Raw genomic sequence first — 25,495 nt, 5'->3', positions numbered from 1 at the left:
TGTAAAGAATGGCATAATGAAAATCAATCCAAAGAAAATCCAAGTTTTCAGAGCATGCACTGAAGATTTGCTATCTGTACAACGCTAGAAAACACACATATTGCAAACAAAACAGGAAAATAGTGGAAATTGAGTAAAAAATGGTTTATGAAGCACTGCACCATTTAAATGTGGTATTTCAAAAACCACGTGTGCTTCTGTATGAATAGAGTTTTTTCACAGTACCATCCCTCCCAGATATGCAGGAGGGCTATCTTTCCCCATTCCTTTTTATGTATGGATCAGTAACTCCCAGAAAGAAGGAATGAGAAAAATTAAGAGAGGTTACAGATAGGCTGAAACATTGTTGCAGGTATGGTAGAGCTTTCTGCTGCTTCTGTACAAAAGTATGTTCATGTCAGGTCCTGATGTGTTCTGAAGCTGCAGCAATTAAAACAGTTCTCGAGAAAAGAAAAATTATTGCTGCGATGCCTATTCATGCCAAGGACCTCAAGAGAATTACTGCTTCAGTGAGCCTTCCCTCAGTAGCAGGCAAACCAGCTTCACAGTGCTTCCGCTAGAGCCCAACAGAAATTAAAAAAAAAAAATCTCCCAAATTCTAAAAACAAATTACACAATTGCAAAACTGCAAATGCAACCCAGTAATTTTTTTTTTTTTTTTGCTTTTTACAAGCTGTATCAATTTAAGCAAGAGAAGTTATTATGAAATATGAGCAGGTTAAGTGACAATAAATGGGAAATCAAAATGAATAACTGCTCCTTACAGTGAAGTTTTACCTAGCTGTTAGACTCAGGTATAAAGAACCAGTTTTGGGATTAGAGCTATTTATCCTGAGAAAGCAAATAGACTCTTCAGCCTACCATATTCTTCTGGAAAAATAGTTGTCATGTTTCAAAAGGAACAACAGGACTTTGGGGATGAGCACAGCGTTATCATTGTTACCATAATGTTTCAGCCCACGAGATCCAGATGGGTGCAAGAGAAATTGTCATATTTGTTACAATAGCTAAGCACTGACAAAAGGTGTGCCCAATTGCTTATGCTAAATGATGACAGACTGAACTGCCAGATCATTGGGAAAACATTCAGAGTGTCAGGCTGCCAAGTTGTAGGCCACAAACATAACAATTAAAAAAAAAATTGGCAGACAATATCAGTACATATATAAAATTCACATATTCATTATCCTGCATAATGACTGGTCACTACTAAAGTGTTTGCTTTGAGGACTGGATTTAGTTTTGATTACTCTCCGAGTAAAAGATCATATTTTCCAGCAGTCTAAGTGGAAAACTTACCATTAAATTCAACTGAAAGTTAACAAGATGTGCCACATCCTTCTGCCTCAACAGTAACTAAAAATTGCACCAAATCAAATGGAAATAAAGGACTGAGAGGATCTTGCAACATGAGTAATGCACACAGTGGCCAATATTAAGACACTTGTGGCAAACACCAAAACCCCACAAGGCAGGAAACCCCCCATTAATTGTTTTACCAATACTCAGACACCCTTAAAAAAATAAGTCACCTCTTTATAATTGTTGACTAGAAAAAAAGGGCCACAAGAAGTGACTCCGCTCCTCTGTGCCAGGTTAAGATTCGTGGGCACTCCAGCACCCCCACAGTCTCTAACTCACTGTCAGAGAAGTGGCAGCCTGTCCACTTTGCGTGGCTGTTATAAAGAAAAAAAGGATGAATGTGTTGCAGGCATAGGTGGATATGAAAGTCAGATCATGTTTAGCTGGGGCCCTGTGTGATCATTACAAGAGCAAAGAGCATGCACAGCATCGACTGCTTCAGAGTAGAGGTTCCTCTTTTCCTGGAACTGTAAAGACAACACTGATGGAAATCACTGAGCAAGGACAGAAACACAGCTCATGATCTGATTCAGCAGTGAATTTCCCAATCTGTCTTGAGAAAACCTTTCCTGTTGCACTTCAGACCTAGTACTATTTTCCATCTTTAAGAGACAAAAATTAAAATGAAAAGGTTTTACAATGCTTGGATACTTTTCATGGAACTGTAAATACACACACACATTTTTTTTTTTCCATCCCGTACACACAGGCAGAGATAAAAACTGGTTCCAGCTTCAGGCTGATGAACAGCATTAGCCCAACTATTCCCCTACTCCCCGCTATCATACTATACTGCATGACATATACTGTACACATCCATACTGTAGGTGATCCAAGCAAGGAGGAATACAAAGAAAAAGAGCAGCAGCATAAGCAGGTGACTAAAAATATTTTTAAGGGCTGAGCAATTTACTTGTGGTGGTTCAGAGATGGTGCAACTGACATTGACTTCTGAAAACTTTTGTCGCTATGTACCTCAGCAGCCTAACCCCGGTCACAGCCAGGACTCCCCTCCTTCATTAAGTTCCTAAGAGAAAGTGTTCTTTTTCAGGATTTCCTATTTATTATCTCAAAGATTACTGTGACCCACAGACTAAATAGAAAGGTCAAACAAACAGCACAGGAATATAGCAAGGAAAATTAGACAAGGAAATCAGAATGTTTTTCTTCTTTGCAGAAAACTTCTAGTTTTTCAGCCATTGATTTTTCACCCCTAAAAAAATTCTTATCACTTCCCAATATTTCTGTCCTCCCACAGTCAGCATCTCAGTGCATTTCAATAAGCCTGACTGAGTCCTCTGCCTTCATCTCTCCCTGCAGACACAATTAAGCCCAGTATTTCTCCTTGGGGTAACTTTTGCTGCAGGAATCTGTTCTTCAACTTCTGGCCAGGTTAGGTGACTTTTTCAGCACTGGCTGACCTCCTGCTCACTGAAGCTTACAACAAGACTGCTTGATTCCCAAGCCCATCAAATCCTAAGTCATAGATAAATTTTCCTGGCCAATACGACCACTTGTCCAACAGAACATGTCCTGCAAATGTGACATCCCAGTAGTAACTCCTAGTCCAAGGAACTTGGTCAGTTCAAGTTACAGTATGAAAATGAGCTTTGTTCCAGACATTACAGACATCTTTAAATATTACACTGTTTTGAAGTTAATTTTCCTTAACTTTGAAGCCCAGCAGTATGGAATGGACCTCTGGCAAACCGCTGCTGACAGAAATAAGTAATGTCTTCCCAAACCTTTTAAACAGCTCTGGAACACCTTCCTGCTTGCACCAGTCCACTGCCTCCAAAGCTCAGAAATCCCCTGTTTGAACAGGAACTTCCCATAAATCTGCATTTGTCAACAAGCTGCTGTTTCAATCCTCTCAACCAGTAAGGCAAATGCAATGTAAGAGGAAAACCATCTACAGTAAGTGTGGTTAAACTTAGGAGTGTACCTAACTGCTAACTTCAGGTGCATCAGCTTTCCACCAGTCATATATTTATCTCCATATATGATTCACAGACTTTTTACATTCTCCACACAACATGCACTCAGTTTATGTATCAGGACAACAGAAAGATGAATCTAAGTTTTAGCTGAAAAGTTTTAGTGGTGTCATTAAAAAATACCACATCCACATGTAAGATGGTATATTTTCTATACTAAATCAAATACAAAGAAATACTGTTTCCAATCAAGTGAAGCACCAGAAGTCTGTCTCTGCTCAGACAGATTATTACACAAGAACAGGCTATTCTGGAAAGTGAGCAATTCCACTCTGAGGTGTGCATGTTGTCTGTGGGTGCACACACATGGGTCAAATGTGATCTGTTCAAGGATCAAAAATACCACGCACATGTTGCATCACTGGGATTCTGGCACCTTGACATAATTACAAAAGCTCCAATTATTGTTCCTATGCATTGCCCTTTCCTGCATTTAAATATTCTAAAGATCTTGGAAGGTTTAGCTTACTGAAAGACTGCTTTTTTTACAAACTTGTTATAAACTTGTTACTTATTATAAATGTTACAAATTAACTCAGATTTCCTCTCTGACTGTTCAAAGAAAATTCTGTAACACTACCCTGGTGGTACATAGCCACCACCACCCTGGCGGTCCAAGTTTTCTTCTCATAGCTGTGAAATCCATATGTTGCTCATGAGCCAACCTTAGGCCTTTTTTTAAAGTATAAGGGCTAAAAAACAGGTCTTTGTCTTGACACAGTCTATTAGCAAGTTAAAAAACGTTAGTTTGATTCTTGTTATGATTAAATGGTCCTAGAGATAGTGGCATCTTTATCTTTCACTTTATGAGGACAGCTGAGAACACAAAAACAAAGCAAGAGAGGGTCAGGGGAAAAAAGCTTCTTATAACACAGACTAAAAATGTTTAATCTGAACTAAAAAAGTTTAATCCTGTACCTTGAAAACCAGAACATCAAAGGAGCCTATATTAAAGTGAAAGCCTGGACTGTAGATGTGTAGAGAGACATAGGAATTCATGTCTTACTCATATGTAACCTAGAAATATCTTGCACAGCTTAAACAGCTTACAGGTGAAGACAAGGCACAGATAGTTTCATTGGAGGTCAGGGGAACCAATCTCAGTGATGAAGACTGTGGCAGCAGGAGGAAGATAAAAATGACAAACTATTTCAGCCATTTTGTTATTGAGCCAATCCTCACACTCCCATGAAGCAGGGAAGTGAGCAAAGGTTTTCAGGTTAGAATGGGAAAAAAATGTAGGTCTCACGTACGGAGAGGAATCCAGGCTGTCAGCTTTAAAATAAACTATTGGATGCACTGTGGAGACAAATTAAGTAACAAGGAAAGAGTGTTAGGAGATTCCCACAAAAAAACAGGCAGTCAGCGTAATACAAATTCTCGGAGACCTAAAACACATGACAATTGTAATATCCACAGGAACCATTGGAGAGCAAGGCTCATGTGTCATTATCATGCACATGAAGAAAGAAGAGCAAAACGAGGCTAAAAAAACTGTATAGACATCACGCTCCAAAAATTGTGAGGTTCTCAATCTTCTCTTAGAGCTGTGGTAGAGGTAGCACTGAATGCAGAAAAACAACTTCTGGCCTGGTCACAGAGAGGTAAAGACAGCCTCTGAGTTTGGCTAGTAAGCTTAGCAAACCAAATGCTTTAGAGGTAGATTTTAGTGTTGTTTGACTGTTTGTTTTTTGGGTTTTTTTTTTTTTTTTTAAGAACATAAGTTTAAGCAGTACCTAGAAGATTCAGACCCTGATGGAGGGCTTTAGCTTTCACAGGCTAAGGATAAAGTGATCATAAATACAGAATAGATCATGCTTACACCTCCTGACCCAGCCTTTCAGTCTTTAGAAGAGGGGCTATACCATATGTACAAACAAAAGATAATGCAAAGTTTCCTCTATCTGTAATTAGGGTTGATAAAACACTAACATCATAAGCACCTGATGCAATGAGGTTAGATATTTGTGTTTGAAGTACAGAGAACAAAAAAAATGTAACTGTCCCATCTTTTATACTTTGGAAAAGAACCCAAAACCATTAGGATAAAAAAATGAAAGTGTTGAAATAAGTAGACTCAAGCATTTGCCAGCAAAAGCAATAAACCCTTTTTATGGCTCCCTGAGGAAATGGGGGACATAATAGAGTACTAAGTGTCACGAAGATATCTATGTTGACATTTCTGTTTCATGCAGGCACATGTATAATCAGAATATGCTGCAATTAGATTTTGTTACTGCAGCTTAACAAGCAGATCATCATTAGGAAATCACTCGCTAACTCTTCAGTCATGTACAGCTGAGGAAAAGATTAATTTTATATCTGCATATCTCTGTAAAAGATAATAAGAAGGAGACTCCATGTGTGTGTGTGTGTGTGTGTATACACATTGCTTTACCACAAGTGAACATGGTTGAAAGAAGTTTAAAAGTCTCTAAATATAAAAATCAACTTCATAAACAAATTTTTGCCAAGTCAGACATACTGCTGTGCAGAGATCAAAAGCAATAAAGGTTAGCCTGAAACAGTGTCCTGACACTCAGTTGCCTATGTAAAAGTCTATTCCAGCATTAAGGTTATTTCACACTCACCAACACGTCTTCAAAATACTCTCTTCTTCCAAGAATGACCCACTGCAACCCATGTCTGGTGGGAATATGTTCCCTGTAAGACACTACTATTGCAGATAGGTATGACAAAGCCACACCCTTTATGCTGTGCAGAGTATAAAGATGACTCTCAAAGTATAAATCTTCAAGACAAACCAAACAAGCAGAAGTGCCCACTTGAATTCTGTGAGTCAGGAGAGGATGCTACAGCCAACCCTGCCAGGCATGTCTGTGGAAGGTCACTTACAGTCAGCCTCCTCTTCTCTTAACACATAACATTACATAATAAGTAACTAAAATATCAAAGATAACCCAGGAGAAACAATTGGGTTGCACTTCCCCAACGGAAATAAACCTTTACACCAGTTTTCTTCTTACGTATTTTTCTTGTATTTTCCAGAGGGTGCAAAACTGCAGTGTAGCCAGTGATGCCAACTCCACTCACTGCTTCATTTCTCCTGTGAATACCCTTTCCTCCCAGCTAGCCAGGGAGCCTTCTGTGTTTGCCACTTTGAACTCTTCTAGGGAACCTAACTTCTAAAGCATCAATTACATAGCAAGGCTAAAAGCCAATTAAAATAAGTTGGTATTCACTCGCTAAGAAGGCATTTTAAGGAGAACAGTCAAGTTTTCTCATGGATGAGGAAAATCTTTTCAGGAGAAAGGCCATTACACAATCAGTAAGTACAATGAAGACTGTCACAAAGGAATGAGAAATAGGAAGGACTGTGCAGCAGTAAAACAACAGCAGAGAGGTACATGACACTTAAAATGTAGGTTCCCTTTCACTACTGAAGGACTTGATGTCAAGTGCTAAGAAGTGTATGCGTGGGGGGAAATAATTTCTTAGAATTAGTGTGGAAGCAATAGCATTCCTTTTAATGGATTCAGAGTAAAAACCAAAAGCTAATCATATCCATGTGGGTCACTTGCTGTTTTTAAACTATCATCAGTTACAACATCCTTCTGTCAGTATCTCATATTCAAAGCAATGGCAAAGGTTAACAGCAATTTTCATATAGAATCCAGTTCCTGAATTAATGGAACAGCCTCCGAGCCTCAGAAGCAGTAACTAATCCCAGTGTGTTGGCATTGCCTATGGACATGGAGTGCCCTGCTGCAGAGCTGACACAGGGAAGACTCTCACATGTAGGTGACACCAAGCCACACAAGCAGCTTTCTCTTCAGCTAGCTACTGATGCAAGAAATGCAGGTGCACACACCACACTTCCATAAGCAGCCAGCACATTAAAGACTGTCATCTCATGCACAGACAAGTTAATTGCATTTTAGAATCCTTTTGTAGCATGTTCCTTTGTTTCCATCCCTTTTTTCATTAGGAATAGTTCCTCAGTTTTATAATAAAATTAGCAGGCGAACATGTCAAATTTACTTAAAAAAAAAACCTCCTCAATCCTAGTTTATTTTTTTAAGTCTAAGTGAGAAGTGAAGGCATCTATGGAAAGGTAGAAAGGCATGGCATTCTGAATAAGCAGACCATTTTATTTAAACATTTCCACAAATCCAGCACACCAAGAGCCACAGCTTTGCTGTTCAAACTCCCCTCTCCAAGGAGCTTACAAGGTAACAGAAGAGGAATCAGTAACACACTCAAATACACTTAAAATACGCAACAGGTATTCTGGTGGCTTCCGCTGCCTTTAAAACCATCTACTACAGACCTATTTCAACAAGGAGGAGACATTTTGAAAAAAGCTACAAACAGAGAAAGTGGCAGCTGTGGAGCAGTAACACAGGCTACAGCAAAGCTGCAAGTCCCACCAGCGTGGCATTAGGGCCAGGACCCTCCGCGGCAGATCCACCCCATTGCTGAGCCATCGAGGCAGCAGTGTAGCCAAGCCCACAGACGCCCCTGGCAGCAGTGCTGACCCACAAGAGCTCTGCCAGGAGAGGGACTGATCTTTCTCCATATATCACTCACACCGACGTCTGTATCAAGAGAAATGAAGAGCTTCCACCCAGCCTTTTGAAAAGCAATATGGAATGCCGAAGCCAAGAAGAAAACACGCGAAACCACACACCTCCTCTGGCTGAGAGCAGGGTTCATCTCCTCAACTTTAATTTAAAGGAGCCTTCAACTCTTTCTCCCCAGTAAAAGAAAAAAATCCCAAGTGTTTCTTCCACCATAGGTCCTTTTGGTACTTCTAAAGTAAAGTGATTTGTCTGATTTCAGGACATGGGGAAAAAAAAAAAACCAACAGTTTCTCACAATTTGCTTTTTTCCCTTCATACTCAGTTAATTGCAGGCTGGAGTGTTTTTTAATAGGGGAGAAAAAAGCAGTGCATTTTAGCTAAATTACCTATGTCTGGTAGACAAAAAGATCTGAACTGCTGAGAATGACTGTGTATTCTTTACAACACTAGTAAAAAACCCTTCAACATAAACACCCTCCTAAAAAAATTGCTTGTATCACATTCTTTCAATTCTTTACAACTTAATGTAAAGCAGGGTGAGAAAGGCTATATTCAGTATTTAATGAGGATAAAACTTTAATCCTGAGTCACAAATAAGTACTCTGTGTTGAGAAAAAAAAAAAAAAAGTAAGTCTACAAGCTGGTATTTCTGTCTGTCAGCATGGAAACAACAGACTTGAGTTAAATACTGAGGCTGTCTCTTGAATACACAGGGACAGTTCAGCAGCCCAGTGCTGGACTCACAGCATTCAGCTGGTAAGCAAGGAGAGAACATCCATGGTACACAACACCTGTTAAAGGCCTAGATAGGAACTACAAAGTATTTTTTACTTCTGGCCCCTAACAGGCCAAGATACATAGTTCTAGAATGCAAACTGTGTCCTCTGTTTTGTTTTGTTTTTCTTTAATAATGGTGGAGCTGAGGTTCCTGCTTCAGATACCTGGTTTCTAAATCAGCTGAGGGTGAAGCTGCTACCTCTACCTAATGGAGATAATGGTTGCTCAGATAGCAGCAGATAGGGGTGGGAATAGCTCCCTACCAGAAGCAGGAAAATGTTTCACCCAGCTCTCTAAGATGTTTTGAACTACTCTGCAGAGATGATATGTAAGGGGAGCCCAACCTTCATAAGGAAGGAGTGGGGGAAAGGGCTGCTATGCACCCACAAAGCAAGTCACTCACCCACAAAGGGACTGAAGATATAAGAGAATCATAGCTAGATGAACCATGGCAATTTTCTGTCCCAGGGAATTGAGCCTTCCCATCAGTGCTTCCAGCCTATCTCTGTGCGCTGCAGGAAACCATCCTGGCTTGGAGTCAAGGCCAAACCCTTGAGAAGGAAGATTTTGGGTAAGTCAGAGGCAAGGCTTGCATGTGTTTCCAGTTGTGCTGGGAGCACATAGAGCAGAGGTCTAGAGTTCTCTCTAGTCACTCTGTTAGTGAGCCCAGGACACATAGTGTACTTTATAAAGGTGTCTCACAGGTAGCACAGATGCTCCTAAATGGTGCCCAGGACTGCCTCTACAGGTGACCCAGAAGCACTTCCTGATGGATGGATAATTACTTTGGGTGAAGGCAATTTCAGTGTTCAGGCATTCTAATCTTTCTACAGCACAGGAATTGAGAAAGTTTATTAAACATACACTGCAAAGGAATACACATCTATAACATCTATAACCACTTCTATCAGCACAACATTTTAAAATTAAATTTCTAAAAGCACAATATCTGAATTGTTCATTCTGTTTGAATGACCAATTATGGTTCATTACAGAAAATTTACAATGCAGTATTGTGAAATCCAGAGATAAGATTACACACTAGTTGCCACACAGATTTTTGTTAACACAGCCAAAGAAACTTTCCCTATCGCCTTTCTCTCACCATCTTAAAACAAAGGCCTACTTTACCAAACAAAAAGGGGACAGGTGAGAACCCAGGCCTCTCTGCCATCAACCTCTTGCCAAAAATATAGACCCCCAAAGACTAAATAAAGAAGCGCTGAGATGGGGACACCATCAGCACCTGAGAAGTAATTCTGGGCATCCTGTTGGACTTGACAGCTTTTGTATACTCCATCATCTTCTTTTCTGTTTCTCATCTGCACCAATAGCAGAAGTTACTAGGGTTGCTGCAGATGCTCTGCATCCACAGAGCAGTTCAGTCCTCGTGTTCTTTCAGAGACAATCATTGGCAGACCTATTTAGAGACTTATTCCTACTGCAAAGCAGCAAAGAAAAATTGGAAGTGGTTCCAAAAGAAATTTTCTGAAGTGGACAAAGGAGAATCTCCAGCTCCTACAGGGCCCAGACACGTACAATATTAACCCGTCGTGGAACCACCTCACTCTGACAACAAGCTTGTGCACCAGACATCAGGTCACCTGCCCTCAGCTCAGCACAGTCCAGCAAACACAACCAGAGCGCTCACACAGGAGCAGAAGGCAGGCAGGTGTAGAGAGCGCGGGACTCCAGGACGGTTTGGATGGATGAGAGATCTCTGAAGTCAGGTCTTGGAAGATGTGGTTTATTAAAAGGGGGAAAGGCCCTGCTTGGAGTTGCCAGGCGCAACTTGTGGCAGGCCCAGGGGGAGAGGGAGAGAGAGGGAGAGGGAGAGAGAGAGAGGGAGTGAGGGTTCCAGGTGAGGGTCCCAGGGAAGGTCCAAGAGAGGAAGGTCCAAGAGAGGAAGGTCCAAGAGAGTGTCCGGTCCCTCGGGCACACCTTATCAGGGGGCTTCAAGGTGGGCTGGAACAGGACTTGGGCCAATGGGGTCACAGATATCTGATACTTCAGGGGAGGGTCACAGGTGTGGGATGAACCATACATTGGGGGTGAGACAGAGCATTCCATTTGACCCTTGGACCTATCTGCAGGTAAAGGGCATTGTTTAATCAGAAGGGGGATTGCTTTCAGCCTGGCTATATTATTGTTTTCTAGTTATTCAGTAGTTAAGGTTTGTTATTTCAAATCTAGTTCTCATCTCAATGTCTGTATTTTCCGAATCTTTTGCCAGGCAATCATATTTATAAGGTTTTCCTATTTCATCTTCCCCAACAGGCAGGTGTGTGAGCTCTGCAGTATTACAGATCTTGTATCTGTTGGTGGTAACCTTCTAATTTAGATGAAAATAACGGGACATGGAGAGGAACACCTTCCCCCTTCAGCCTCTGCATGGTTCCTACAATTACACGGTGCTGCAGAGCAGTACCAACTTTAACAGCCAGGCCTGTCACCAAAGGCTTCCTCAAGCAAAAGAAATCCAAGTTGCCATTTCTCTCTTCTTTGGCTTATGCCATGATCAGAGGGTATTCTGGTGCTGATTTGACAGAACTTCTTATGAAGATGAAGTTAACAAACATAAAAATGAACTAATTTATCTTAATTAAATACACTACCCTTACAGAACCAAATTAACAAAACCCCCAAGCCCACAGAAACAACAACAAAACCCCAACCTGCAGAAACAAAGAAAGAAACCCAAAATCACTGCCCTGAGCACTATAGATTAATTGTACTCCAAAGATATTTCAGAAACACCAGCAATTATAAGCTATCCGACTTCGCCTGCCCAAAGAGCAGATCCGAAATACATGCAGGTTAATAAAAGCTATATAGCATTTCTTCTAAATTTCTCTCAAAAGAAGAATTTACAATTTTTCTACCTGGCCACAAGCCATAAAGCAAGCTTAGAGAAAAGATTTGTATTACAATTAAAACATACTGAGCAGTCAAAAAGTTGAGCAAAACTCACCTTAAAAGCCTGTAACAAAGTGATTTAAAATAATATTCAGGAAGAACAAGCAGGTTGCCAGAGAAAGGATAATGTTCTCAAAACTGGGTGCTCCTTTATGATCCTAAATCCAGTATTAGGAGGCTTATGTCAAAGTGGCTTATTAAAAATGAAGACTGACATTATTTTGCTGGCAGAGGAGATGTGTTAGGTCATCTCCAGCATGTGTAGATAGATACTACAATTCTAACAGAGAGCACTGCAGACGGATGAGCTAAAAATAGACCTTTTCTGTATCTACTCTGTGGATACAGAAACTTAGTCTGATACAGAGTATTGCAGAACAGATATAATGGTTTTTATCCTGAAGATTTACAGCTTCTCTCTCATTTGTGTCCCAGAAAGGTAACAGAAGTGTTATATTCCTCTTCATATACTGTTTTTCTTTCACTGTACCCAAGTCCCGTTTGCTTTTACTTTTATCTGCAGCACTAGCACATGTGGCCCACAGACAAGAAGGCACCTGATAGGACTGACACCTACGCTGATTCATGGGTGGCCAGTTGTCTGAATTACCACTTATGAAAAGGGACAAAGTGATTGCCTAGCGGCAGTGATACCACTGCATCTGCTGGGACACATCTACTTATCCAGGTGGCTGCCTCCTAAGGAGCAGCCTTTGGAAGCCCACCAACTGGAGGCCCACCATCACCTCCCACCCTTAAGTCCACCCTGAGCTCTCCAGGTGCACAGTCCTGTTGCTCCTACTACAAGGTGATGCTTCTCAGTACAGAACAAAGAAGCCTGCGAAACAGAGTCACCACCAGACCTCTTCAGGAAAAACATGTCTCGGAACACTTTATCCTCCAACTCAGACCAACACTAAGAACAGCAAGCATCATGATCATTATCACTAGCTGAAATACACAAGTCAGCAAAGTTTCAATCCCCTTATTTCTCTGTTGGGGACTGGGGTTTGCTTGGGTTGTGTCAGACTTTTCAATTGTTCCATAATAACTTGCATTAGCAATACTGTTGCTGGAGCAACTGACATTTGCTAGTATTGCACTTCCACAGAGCAGCACCCTTGTTACAGTTTCAACCCTAGAATTGAATTCTATTTAGCATTAATAGATACTTGTGCTTTTGGGACTACAAACCCTTTCTTTGACATATTGCCTTATGATTTTGTGTTTAAGGCAGAGTGATCAAACATATGCACTTTAAATAGATATACATAGCTTTTTTAAAAGTGCACTTCTCAGATAGCAAGTTATCAGCAAAATAGAAACCCATCTATCAGTTTAACCACCGCCTTTTAAACAACAAGGAAGGAAGAGGAGACTTAAGCCCAGTTAGCAGAAGTGTAACAGAAAGTTACTATGGCACTCTCTATGTTGTTCTTTACGCTCTATGGAAAGTCTGTGAAATGTTAAAGTGAAGCCAGGTCTCAGCAGAGCTTTACCAGCATGGAGGTTAACCATGTCAGGTAGGAACTGAATACACTGAACATGCTTCCTAGGGGTGTTCGCCATGAAAAAGCAAGAGTCAGTTTGTTTGGGAGGGAGAACAGCATGTATTTTATATATTTGATATAGTAAGATGTAAGAATTCCCTTTTTTAGTGCATCACAACAATAAGGGGACTCATTTAGAAGGCAATTATATTGGGGAACAATCTGTGAAGGCAAAATTATTTAAGTGAGGGCACACCTAGATTGAGCCAATTATTCTTTTTTGGATGCTGCCAGGGAGGCTGAAAGAGATATAGCACAGTGCCTTTCCTAAGACAAAACTTCAGCATTTGCACATCAAAATGGGAACCTAACAATCCTTTCACAGATCAGGAACTGCATGTTAGAGCAAACTAATTTGAGTTTAATGAGAGGCAGAATCTCTCCAGCTGAACAATTTCTCATTTCCCACGCAGCTCATCAAAACACATACCCAAATGCCCTTGATGCCCTGACACTTGTACTGCATGCATTAGCACACCCACATACACAAGATTTTCACCATAAACGAAGACACTAAAATGATCGTAAAACATCATAAATGAACTTTCCAAATGTGCCAACACTAGGGTAATATCTGAACATCTTCAATACTACCTTACCCTGTCTCTTTTCCGATCAATACAGACAGTTAATCTGCTGTCTCCTGGGCACTCTTCAGCTGCTAAGCATTATCATGCCAGTGCATCACTTACTTATATGCCCAGTTGTTAATTTGTCAGTTTTCAGCAATGAACATATGTGAAGTACACAGCAGTGCAGCAAAGAGATCAGTGACTACGAACAAATTGGGATGGTTTAAGGGAAGCATCAGCAGAGGAAAATTCCACTGCTTTGCAAGCAATCACATAGCTCTCAAGAGCAGTAGTACTCATCGAGGAGGAAACGCTTCACTTTCCCCCTCCCCTGGAGTGCTGAATTTCTCATGTGTGGTTACCCTCAATATGCTTATCCCGACCATCATCCAGCAGGTGCTTCCCACGGTTCAACAGGAGCAGATTCCGCTGGCGAAGAAGTGCCCCCGGCGCTTATGGCAGCAGCCAATCACCAGCAGATAAATAATTTTTCGAATGGATGGCTGCTTTTCACTGCAACCCACTATGCTCTGCGTAGCAAACTGCGCACCAAGCGCAACCGTGGAGCTCCCCAAGGAGCGAGGGCTCTGCGTCCCCAGTTCAGGCTCACCCGCTGCCCTCTGCACCAGGCACCAACAGCACCAGGGAGAGCAGACCAGCACCATGAACATTATTCTGCAGAGCCCAGCTCCTCTGGACCATCAGCCCCACAAAAGCAGGGGAGACACACAGCTTCTCCTGAGGGATTTACTTTCCCTTTACTCACATCCACGGAGAAGAGGGGCCTGGAGTGGGCGAACTCAACTCAGCAGAGCCCTCGGTGCACCAGGAGGGCTCGGGATGAGCCGCAGACAGTGTCAGGGTGTCTGGTCGGAGTCACTGCGGTCAGTCGGGATCCGCAAACGCGGGCCGCAGGTGACAGCAGCGCGCCGACAGCCAGGGAGCAAACCCGGAGGCAAAACACGCTCCTTTCCGCGTGGTGCGGCCACAGCGCGGCGAGGACAGCGCGATGGCGCTTTCCAAAGTCATCTCTGCGATGACCTGCACGGCTCGGCACCCCCGGCTGCTGGAAGTGCGGCCGGCGAGCTGCCTTTCTGCGGCGGGGAGGGTCACTGGAGCGCTGTCCCCGGCAGCGCGGCGCACCTTCCCGCAGGACATCGCTCCGCACCTCCCCGCAGGACATCGCTCCGCACCTCCCCGCAGGACATCGCTCCGCACCTCCCCGCAGGACATCGCTCCGCACCTCTACCGCAGGACATCGCTCCGCACCTCCCCGCAGGACATCGCTCCGCACCTCCCCGCAGGACATCGCTCCGCACCTCCCCGCAGGACATCGCTCCGCACCTCTACCGCAGGACATCGCTCCGCACCTTCCCGCAGGACATCGCTCCGCACCTCTACCGCAGGACATCGCTCCGCACCTCCCCGCAGGACATCGCTCCGCACCTCCCCGCAGGACATCGCTCCGCACCTCTACCGCAGGACATCGCTCCGCACCTCCCCGCAGGACATCGCTCCGCACCTTCCCGCAGGACATCGCTCCGCACCTTCCCGCAGGACATCGCTCCGCACCTCCCCGCAGGACATCGCTCCGCTGCCGCGCGGGAGGCTGCGGAGCGCATGTCCCCCCTCAGTGTCCTCCTGTCCCCAACCCCAGGAAAGGCGCCGGCAAGAGGAAGGGGTCCAGGAGCGCCGGCGGAGACAGTCGGGCTCTGCGGCGAGGGGCTCCCCCTGCCCGGGGCTCGGCCTACCGGGCGCTGCCGCCCGCCGGCCGCAGCGGCTCGGTGCTCCTCCGGCGGCACGGAGGGGCGCGGCCGGTACCGGGCCCTGCGCCGCCCCCCGCCCCTCCCGGCACCTGCCGGGGCTGACACCGGGGGCTGAGGCGGTGCCACGGCCCCGGCCGGACTCACCGTAGATCATGGCCAGGCCAGTCTCGTGGAGAAAGCGGACACGCCGGTGCTTGAAGAGCCAGATGGTGAGGATAGTGAGGGTGAGGAGCAGGATGAAGGTGAGCAGGCTCACGCTGTCCTGCCGGTGGCTCTCCTCCGCCTCCTTCTCGGTGGCGAGCTCCTCCATGGCGCTGCTGCTGCCGCCGCTCCGTTCCGCCGCTCGCAGCCCCCCGGCTGCCAGCAGAAGCAGCGAGAGCAGCGGGAGCCGGCGGCGCGGGGGCTCGGCCATGCCTGCGGGAGCCGGGATGCCGCGGCGCCCCGTCCCACTCCCGCGGCGGCGGCCCACGGGCACTGCCCACCGCCCGCCGGGGGAGGGAGCGGGGAAGGAAAGAAGGACGGCGGGAGGGAGCGGCCCCGGCGCGGAGGAGCCCGCCCGCCGCCGCCTCCCCCGGCCGCTTAAAGGCGCAGCCCCGCCGGGCAGCGAATGCCGGTCCGCCCCAAGGCCGCGGTGTCGCTGCTTCCCCCGCGCCTGGCCCGGCCAGCCCCGCCCGGCGGAGGTGTAGGGGGTGGGCGAGATTTCCCCCCGCCCCCGCGGGGCTGGTTCTGCTCCGGGAGCTCCAGGTGCCGCCCCGGTGGCGCGGGCGGAGCTGCGGTGCCGGTGCCGCTCTCCCTCTCCCTCCGCGCGGTGCGCAGCGAGCGTGTGAGCGGCCCTGGCACCGGGGCGGTGCTGAAAATCATCACCGCAGAGCCCGCCCTGCCATGGCCGGGCTCGAACTGGACCAGGAGGGACGGTCCCCGTGAGATCTGGCAGGGAATAAGCGCTGTAGTCTTTTTTTTAATTTATTTTTTTATTTTTTTTTTAATACGTCATAGGAAAACTTACTAAATGTAAATTGCTGACTTAGAGGTTTTCATCCAGGTACATCCTACTAGACATTTGCTTCTAGGAAACAAGACAATTGTAGGAAATGAATAGCGAGCTAGTCGGCAATTTTCAATTGATTTTTTCTTTCTGAAAAGAGAAAGAGCATATGTTTACTGTTTGAAAATCGTCTCGAGTTAGGGGAAGGAAAGAAAAGTCACTTTTTGCAAACAACCCAAAATCAGCACTTTCTTCCTTAGCTTTTTTTCCTTTTTCTTAAATGAGTCACAACCTCTTTAAAAGATGAAACAGATGAAACATTGAGCAGTGAAATTGTTTGGGTTTAAAGAAATACAAACTGCTGTAAAACTGGGTTTGTGTTTTCTTTTGGGGTTTTCTTGGTCAGTTTTGTTTTTTTGTTTTACCAGCTTTGGCAGGGGAGTGCTTTGCCTTTTTCTACCAGAGGAATACCCCCCAGCTTCCAGTGGTGGTGTAAGCAGTGCTGACATTTCTGCTCCTGGGGCCTTTCTCCCAGAGCTATTTTCAATCACAACATCTAACATGTATTTTTTGCCATTATTTTGCATAAAAAGAAAGCACAATAGCTTTGGCCACATCTTTAATTAGTTACATGCCAGGTCTTATCTCCTTTAGCGTTGTGCTCTTTCTTAACATTGTTGCCATGTTTCTGAGGGTATTTATTGGGATGCTCTAGTTACAAGAAACTTTTATCTCCTGCTAATGCAACTGGAATTGTCTTTGTGTCATATGCTATTTCTTAGAAATTCCCTTTCATAAATATCTCAAGATGACAGCTATGTAAATCTACACTTACATTTATATGTAGCCCTTTTAAAGAAAATATTTATGCAAACTCTCCTTAACAACCTTAAAAATCCAGCGTACTTAGGTGCAATTATATTTAAATATTTGTGCACGACTGAAAGCTTACTTTGATAGTGCCGTCATTTGTAAACCTCTTAGAGATGAAAAGAAGTAATTTGCCTTGAAGACCTAGCTCTTAAACCTATGTGAACCATTAAAATTACTGCCTCAAGGCTGACTTATGTTAAATCTCATATTCAAAATTAACATTTCTGGTATAATGAGAGCATTATACCACTAAATCTTTACTGTGTATCTTTAGGATATACAGTCTACATACAATGTAACATATATCTTCAGGATATAACAAGCTAAAGGCCTCCTAGCAGACTAGAGTTATGCACTGCAGTGCTAAGTATGTGCAATTCTAATAAAGTTGTAAAATAAAAAACTGGATAGCAATAGCAGAGGCTCTCCTCTGTGGCGTTAGTTTTTATGTGCTGCATAGTGCTGGGCAAAGTCTGTCACTATGTGATGGCTCTTTTTAAGGAGACAATTTCCATGTATATTGTAATTTCATCCACCTCTCAGCTAAGCTGCAGTCAGGGTCTTAAGTTACTTCCTGCCAAGTCTTCCACCAGTAACCTGTGTTTTAACCTTCTACAGTTCACTGCATACTATGCCTTTTGCTCTCCATTCAACAATGAAAAATGTCGTAACATTTTATTAAATACTTAAGGATAGTAGACAAATTTTCCTATTTTTTCCCCCCAGCTGAACTCTGTTGTTTATGGAGGAAAGCATTCACCCATGGTTTGACATATCAGTGTGTCAGTACCATCAGCTCAAGCCTTGAACTCCCACATTCACATTTACCCATTTTTTTCACTGCTCTCCTGCCCCTGTAGCCTTGTACAGGTATCACCTTGTCCTAGGAATCTTCCCCCGATTATTTTTATCAAATTAAAAATATAATGTTCACTACTGTTGTATGCAAAAGTGAGTACAGCTTATTCTTTCTCTGGACTGTGTGGGTGTAACTAAATCCTGTATGCAAAATGGTGATGGGAGCATGACTGTTTCTGTCTGTGCAGAGCATCAAAGTTTAATAGTGATGTAATTGACTTCTCTTCAACTCTGTGTTCCATCTAATAAGTTGTTGCCAGGGAACTTGATATGCAGAGCATATTTGATTTGTACAGGCCATAACTTGCTGCCTCTTTACACTCATGGATTGGTATCATGGTGCATAAATACTTAAACTGATTCAAGCAGCATCATCTAGAGTGTATGCTATCAACTAAGGAAAAAAGATATCAAGTTGAGCTTCTTTATACATCTCTGTAAACCTGGCTGCATCCTTGTAAGAGGGTTGTGTTGACACAGCTCAGCTCCTTGCAGTGGTGTAACTCCCAGATCTCCATGCTGATTTCAGTCCATTAGGAGTATCAGTAATCTCACCTCAAGGGGTAGCTCCACCACTGTAACAGCCCTGCAGTTACAGTTTTTCTTCCAGATTACTTTTGGCAGGCCTCTACCTGCCTTCCCAAGCTGTTCTGCACTAAAACTTCATGTATTCTACAGGTGGGATCTCTGCCTGACAGCCACCACATATGTTGCAGAAGTCAGCCTGCCTGCTTAGCAAAACTGACATTTGATTCTATTCCTGCTTTCTATCCATTTGTTAACTTTGATCTGGACCCAGGCAGAGTTCTTTGATCTGCTTGCTGTTTGAGAGGCCTATCTCGAGGCAGAAGCCATGATGTGTGCTTTGGGAGATGGAAGGCCAAATGGATAACTGCAGAGGTATAAAAAGTTTCAAACTAAACTATAAGACGGCAATGAAATAGGTCACAGGACAAAACATAGCCATTCCACAGAGTTCAGCCATACTTGGAGGGATGTAGGAGGATTTTTGTATTAAATGCTAATAAATATTTACATTTGTACATAGTTGGTAATTGACTTGCAGGATTGAGTCACAGGAGTCTGGCCAAAACACCACAGAGACTGATATGGTTCAGCCTACGCTTTGCCTACTAGTCTTGTCTAATTAAATTGTTCATTCTGCCAGAAGCAACATCAAAGAGTCCATTCAGCATTTTTATAGCTTTGTTTGTCAAGAAAGTAACTGTTATCACATGAACTGATACACACTTCAGGTTTATTCATATTCCCAGAGTTGAATAATGTCATGTAAGGCAAGTGCAAGGCCCTATTTTCAGTCACTCTCTCTCCAGCTGTTGGTGGTAACATCATGCACTCCTTGTCAATCACACTGGAGAACTGGTGCTCTATTGAGCCCTTTTCTGTATTATGCAAGTCTGTTGAGACTGGCCTTTTGTGCTGGTGAAAGCAGCAGTTTTGAGACTCACTAATCTAGCATGCTGTTGTAGGACCCATTCTGGTACAGAAAGGTCCAGCTGTTGCTTGGGCTTATAAAAAATGGAAAATCAAACAAATCCTTATCTTAATACATGGCATGCTTATGCAACTGCCTTTGCACACTCACATTTTCTAGCATACTAATCCAGAATGCAGTAGCAAGTTGATTAGCTGTCAGATCAGCCTTGTAGAGCAGCTGCCATGTCAGCCACTCTTCTTTCTTCCCCTTTTTTTCTCCTTTCTTCCCTTTTAGGCCAAACCTTCCCATCACTGTGCTTTAAAATGGCAACCCATTTTGGACCTATGGCTAACTTCTGGCACCAGTGGCATCATCGTGTGGGCAACTCTCCTGTGTCCATGTAAGATATCCACATACCCCAGGATCCCATAAAACATGCCCTATTGAGATGTGAGGTTAAAGACAACTAAGTGTTCTGCAGTTGAATTCTGAAGAACATGTCATGTTTTTACTGAAAACCATTTATTTTCAAATCTCCAGCTTGTTGAAGGTGCTAACAATTGTGACACATTTCTGTGCTTGTACCAGTTCTGCAGAGGTGTCATATAGCTGAGAAAATGTCAGGACTGCCATTTTCCATCAATGCAAGTGCAGAAATCAAAATTAGCCTTTTCAGTAGACAAAGTCTAGCTAGAGTAAAAGCTGTTTTGTGCTATTTGCAAGAAGCAGTTGTCAGTCATTGTGCAGCCACATTTCACAGCTTTTGAGTCGTGGTAAACTTTCAAAGTGTCTGAGAGGGATATAACTAGAAATTTCATCTATGTAAGAGTGCTCTGTCATCGCCCTTGTACCCAAACAGATTTATTTCCCCTTCTAGCTGTATGTGATATTAGCAAGTGTCATTCTACTAGGGTAGGGGCAGAGCAGGTTGTCTCTTTTTCCTCAGAAGAAGGCAGTTCATTACCCTTTGCAGGTGCACATCAGGGTTATGACTTTCAAAGCTGCAATCACTCAAAGAAGAAGCTAAGCAATCATTCTTCTCATCACTTCCCACCATGTTCCCCATAAATATTAAAACAAGTGAATATCACAGCTCAGCAAGTGCCACAACTCAACCTGTGCCAGCAGAGTCTGAAAAAGACATTCTGGAAAAAGAGTAAGTGAGCCCCCATTGAGACATGTGAATTATGATTTGACCTTGTGCACAAAAGAAGGAGCTATGTGAACATCATTTGAAACTGCAAGCATGCACATAGATGCTCTGTTAGTGACAGCTGTCACTTGACCACTACCAGAAACAGTGTCTGCAAGAGGTTTCCCTGAATGCAGTTCAGAAGCATAAAGGAGGAAAGATTGGGGAAAATGTGGGTACAGTGTTGTGGCATTCAAATTTTTTTTGTAAAATACTTCTCTTCCATATTTACAAAATTATACAAAACCTTATGGAAAAAAAATCAAAACTGAAAAAAAAAAAAAACCACAAAAAAAACCCCAAAGCCCTCTGTTCTCTTCTTGATAGAGAAACAGAAAGTCAAAATTATCCTTCATTAAATCTTGACTATGTTCAATATGTATGCCTGTAGGCATTGCACAGGCTAGAAAATGAATCTTAGTCAGTAAAGTTATGCTAAGTATCTTGGCTTCATCTGAATTAGGAGCTCAGAGGCATAGTGAGACATTGGACAGAAAAAGGTTAGATCTGTCCTGAAAAGTTATGTCTGAAGGTGCTTATTTTTGCTCTTGTTCTGGAAAGAAGTGATCAAACAGGAAAATTCTAGCTTCTCCTACAGGAAAACAAGTTTTCCTAGAAATATGAGATCCTAAAACAACCATGGATAAATGACTTCCATCATGCTGGACAGCAGCTGCTCTGCAGTTTAGAAAGAAGCCTAGAGGTTTGAGGCATAACTAGATGTAAGAAGGTATAACTTGGCTGGCATAGGCTCTAGTTCTGCTGAAAGAGCTGAATTATTAACAGTATACTAATACAGTCAATTCATACAATCAAAGCAATTTTCTGCACAAATTGGAAATAACTAAGGGAGACAGAATGTCAGATAACTGGCCAGAAAGCACAGGATGGCTGAGGTTGGAAGGGATCCCTGTAGTCCATCTTGCCCAACCCCCCTGTTTAAGTAGAGACTCTTAGAGCTGGCTGGCCAGGACCATGTACATAGAACCTTTAAACAATTCCAAGGATGGAGATTCCACAACCTCTCTGGGCAACCTGTGCCAGGGGTCAGGCACCTTCAGAGTAAAAACTGTTCTGATGGTCAGAGGGAGCCTTCCGTGTTTCAGTTTTAGTCCATTTCCTCTGGTCCTGCTACTGAGCACAACCTGCCTCCACTTTCTTTACAATTTCCCTTCAGATATTTATAGACATTGATGAAATTATCAATAGATGATAAAATGAAATTAGATTATCAATTATGAAATTGTGAATGCAATACCTATTTTAGCAACAATAATCATCTCCAGAATGGCAAAAGTCTGAGAGTGGTGTTTCAAAATCAAACTTAAATTGTAAATTTGTATTTACTTTGGAAACTAAAAATTTTATTTATGATTGATCAATACCAGCTCATTTTGAGTTCCACACAATTTGGGAGAACTCCGAGTCAGGGAAGCAGAAGTGGCTGCCTAGCTGAAAGATGAGGATTAGACATAAGTCCAAAACAAGACCAGGTGATGCCAGTACTGAGAGGTGGCTGTTCCTTTCCAAGAATAACCAAATTTGGGCTGGTCAGGCAGTGCTGTGGACAAATTTTAGCTTCTGGTGGACTCTGGCTAATACCAATGGGAAGCTCTAAAGTGAAACATGCTGGCTCCAACAGTAGAACCTTCTCACCACAGATCTGCAGCTATTGGAAAATTTATGATAATAGGTCTGGGCCAAGTTGTGTCAGAATGAGATGTCGAATAGCTCCCTAAAACATTGGACATGCAGCTTTCATGGGGATGATGCAGATAGGGGTATTTTTTATTTGGTTGATTGCTAGGCAGCTGGCCAAAGGCAAAGAGGAGAAAGATACAAAAGACTGAAATCAAAAGACAGAGAGTAGTTGTCAGCTGCTTCGAGGTGCAGTCAATATAATTGCAGACTGTAACCCCAAGACAGGAAACATCCAAGACAGATGTGTTGGTGGAAACAGCATCACAGCAGTCAGGTCAGACACAACTGGTATTGTAGAAACAGATGCCACCTACAGTATTGTAAGGAAGGATTTGATGTTATACTGCACTGTCTTTACCTGTTTATTCCTTGTTTTAGTAAATAGAGTATTTCATTCTATAAGAAGGTTTTTCATATTAAAATTATTTGCATATTCCCAGTTCCTCATGCTTCCCCTGTTGTGTGCTAGCCGAGATAAATTCCAGGTTTGAGCAGTAGAATAGGTGGGGTGATCTACTGTGGTGTAGTTCCTACTTGCATACAAAGCTGGGACATCTAGAGGCCAGAGCAGTGTCTGCAGATACTGTGAGTACAAATACATCTACTGGATGTGGGTATTAGAGCATTTTCCAAAAGCAGCTAAGACAATAAGTACATGGCATGACCTCTAGTGGTATTAAGCCCAAGGCACTGTCAGAGTCACGCATAGCAGTTTCATGCTGCTGGGGAAAAGCCAAGGTCCCAGAAGAACTATCACATATGGGATAGCTCTGTGCTGCTGTACCCCACCTTACTGCCAGATTTATGCCAGCCCCAGTTTTGGCCCATTGCCAGGGTAAGACTGAGAAAAGTTTTTAATTCAGCAAAAATTCCAAACACTCAGCAGAGTGAATGTTTTGCAGCAATGTTTTCATTGTCAACTAATAACACATTGTCATTAATCTTTCCTGGTGTCATGGTTTCACCCCAGTCAGCAGCTCAGCCACTTGCTCACTCCTTCCACAGTGGGATGGAAAAGAGAATCAAAAGGGTAAAAGTGAAAATACTCTTGCGTTGAGACAAAAACAGTTTAATAGGGAAAGCAAGGGCTGTGCAAAACAAAACAAGGAGTTAATTCACTGCTTCCCGTGGAGAGACAGGTGCTCAGTCATCTCCAGGGAAGCTGGGCTTCATCACACATAACAGTGACTTGGGAAAACAAATGCCACCACTCTGAATGCACCCGCATCTTATTTTAGTTCTGCCCAGCTTTACATCCCGAGCATTAAACCGTAAGGTGTGGCATATCCCTGTGGCCAGCTGGGGTCAGCTGTCCCAGCTGTGACCCTCCCAACTCCTTGTGCACCCCCAGGCTCCTCCCTGGTGGGGTGAGGAGCAGAAAAGGCCTTGACTCTGTGCAAGCACCGCAGAGCAATAAGGCAAATATCCCTGTGTTATCAACACTGTTTCCAGCACAAATGCAAAACACAGCCTCACACGAGCTACTATGGAGAAAATTAACTCTATCCTGGCCAAAACCAGCCCACCTGCTATTATCTTCATGTAGAGAAATAAGGAACATGGAAGCACCAGTGCAAGAAGGAATGACAATGAGAACCAGAAGGTAAAATTGGCAGTGCTTTTTCTGCAGTGACTCAGAAAGTCAAAGAAGAGTAAGGACATCAGCAGAAGAATAATGTTCTGATTCCCTGTTTTTGTGGGTTCTATTTAATTGAAGAGGTGCAGCTGTCATTGCTGAGATCCTCTCAGAGGGTCTGGAATCCCCACAGCTTGGAAAAAAAGGCTAGAAATGATCTGCTGCTAACTAGGATATCAACTTTGGCAGCAGGGAAAGGCAGGCCCAGGTCTGCCAGAAAGAAGCTATTACATGAAGTCGAGGTGGAGATGGCAACAAGTGTGGCAAGAGAAGACACTGAACACCTAATCAGCTGTGTGATTAGGGAGCCAGGCTTCCCCACAGGACTGGCTGCGGAAGCCTTCTCTCATGAGTTGCTGATGCAGCTTCTGGGTGAAACAAACAGGAGGTTGCTGGACACCTTGAGACAGACAAGTTGGGTTCTTCAAAGCTATGGAGCCTGTTCCCATGGTTTCCCTTCTCAAACATCATATTCTGTGTCCCCTGAGACATGCAGAGTGTGCAATGAGTCAGTCCCCAACAGCCCATCCAACAAAATTGTTTCAGTGCTCTGCTACAACTGAGAGAGGTGCGCTCACATTTTGATAAAGTGCTCATTATGGAAGGCATATTTTGTTTCATTTGCCCTTAAATTTGGTTTCACTCCCATTCTGGCGTTTGGGATTTTCTCTAGTGCTCTTCGTCTACATTCATGGCACCAGGCTATTTTGATGTTTTCTAATTATATTCCTGTTGCTTTCTATTATTTACTCTTTAGTCTTTTTTTGTGTAAATAGAGAGAGGGACTTCAAAGCAAACTATTTTAAAAAGAAGTAATTTTAAATAGGCATTGCAATATTGACCTCAAGCCAGTTTAATCCAGAAAATTAACATTGTGCTTACCATAACTCATTTAAATTCTAACATTTTTTTTATGCCTGAATAAGATCTCAAATGGATTTTTTTCAGGGTATGATCCAGGGTTATTTGCTTACTATATTTATCTCAATAGATATGCCACCTTTATAAATAACAAGTGAGTATAATTTAACCAGCTGTTTGAAGCTGAGTTGTTATAGCAGGCACCTCTTTAACATGTGAATTGATTTGAACTTTTATTGTGTGTGTGAGCTGATTTGACTTAGCTGCTTTCCAGATGTAAGCCATTTCTGGCATGGACTGTGGTTTCATTTATGTAAAGCACGTATAACTTAGAACTCCTGGAAATAATCAATGACAAACAATTGAACATAAGAAGTGTGATTAACCTAAAACAGCCTTGCCTAAAGTTTTGGTGTCTGTGTCTGTGTTCATCATTCTTTGTTTGCTTTACTAAGGAAAAAAAATTG

The 25,495-nt window shown here is 43.2% G+C and overlaps 1 protein-coding gene across 1 annotated transcript in view; it reads right to left on the bottom strand.

Annotated features, from left to right (window-relative positions):
• Nucleotides 1-15,921, bottom strand: part of SLC9A7 (solute carrier family 9 member A7) — a 70,508-nt gene extending 54,587 nt beyond the window's left edge. Inside the window, exon 1 of the mRNA XM_068182650.1 lies at nt 15,629-15,921. Within this exon, the coding sequence (XP_068038751.1) occupies nt 15,629-15,896 (268 nt within the window). The 5' untranslated portion in view covers nt 15,897-15,921. The remainder of the gene's footprint in view (nt 1-15,628) is intronic.
• Between the last annotated feature and the right edge of the window lie 9,574 nt (nt 15,922-25,495).

The sequence above is a fragment of the Anomalospiza imberbis genome, chromosome 2 (assembly GCF_031753505.1).
Source record: "Anomalospiza imberbis isolate Cuckoo-Finch-1a 21T00152 chromosome 2, ASM3175350v1, whole genome shotgun sequence".
NCBI classification, from domain to species: Eukaryota; Metazoa; Chordata; class Aves; order Passeriformes; family Viduidae; genus Anomalospiza; species Anomalospiza imberbis.
This window is presented reverse-complemented; position numbering and strand designations above follow the sequence as displayed.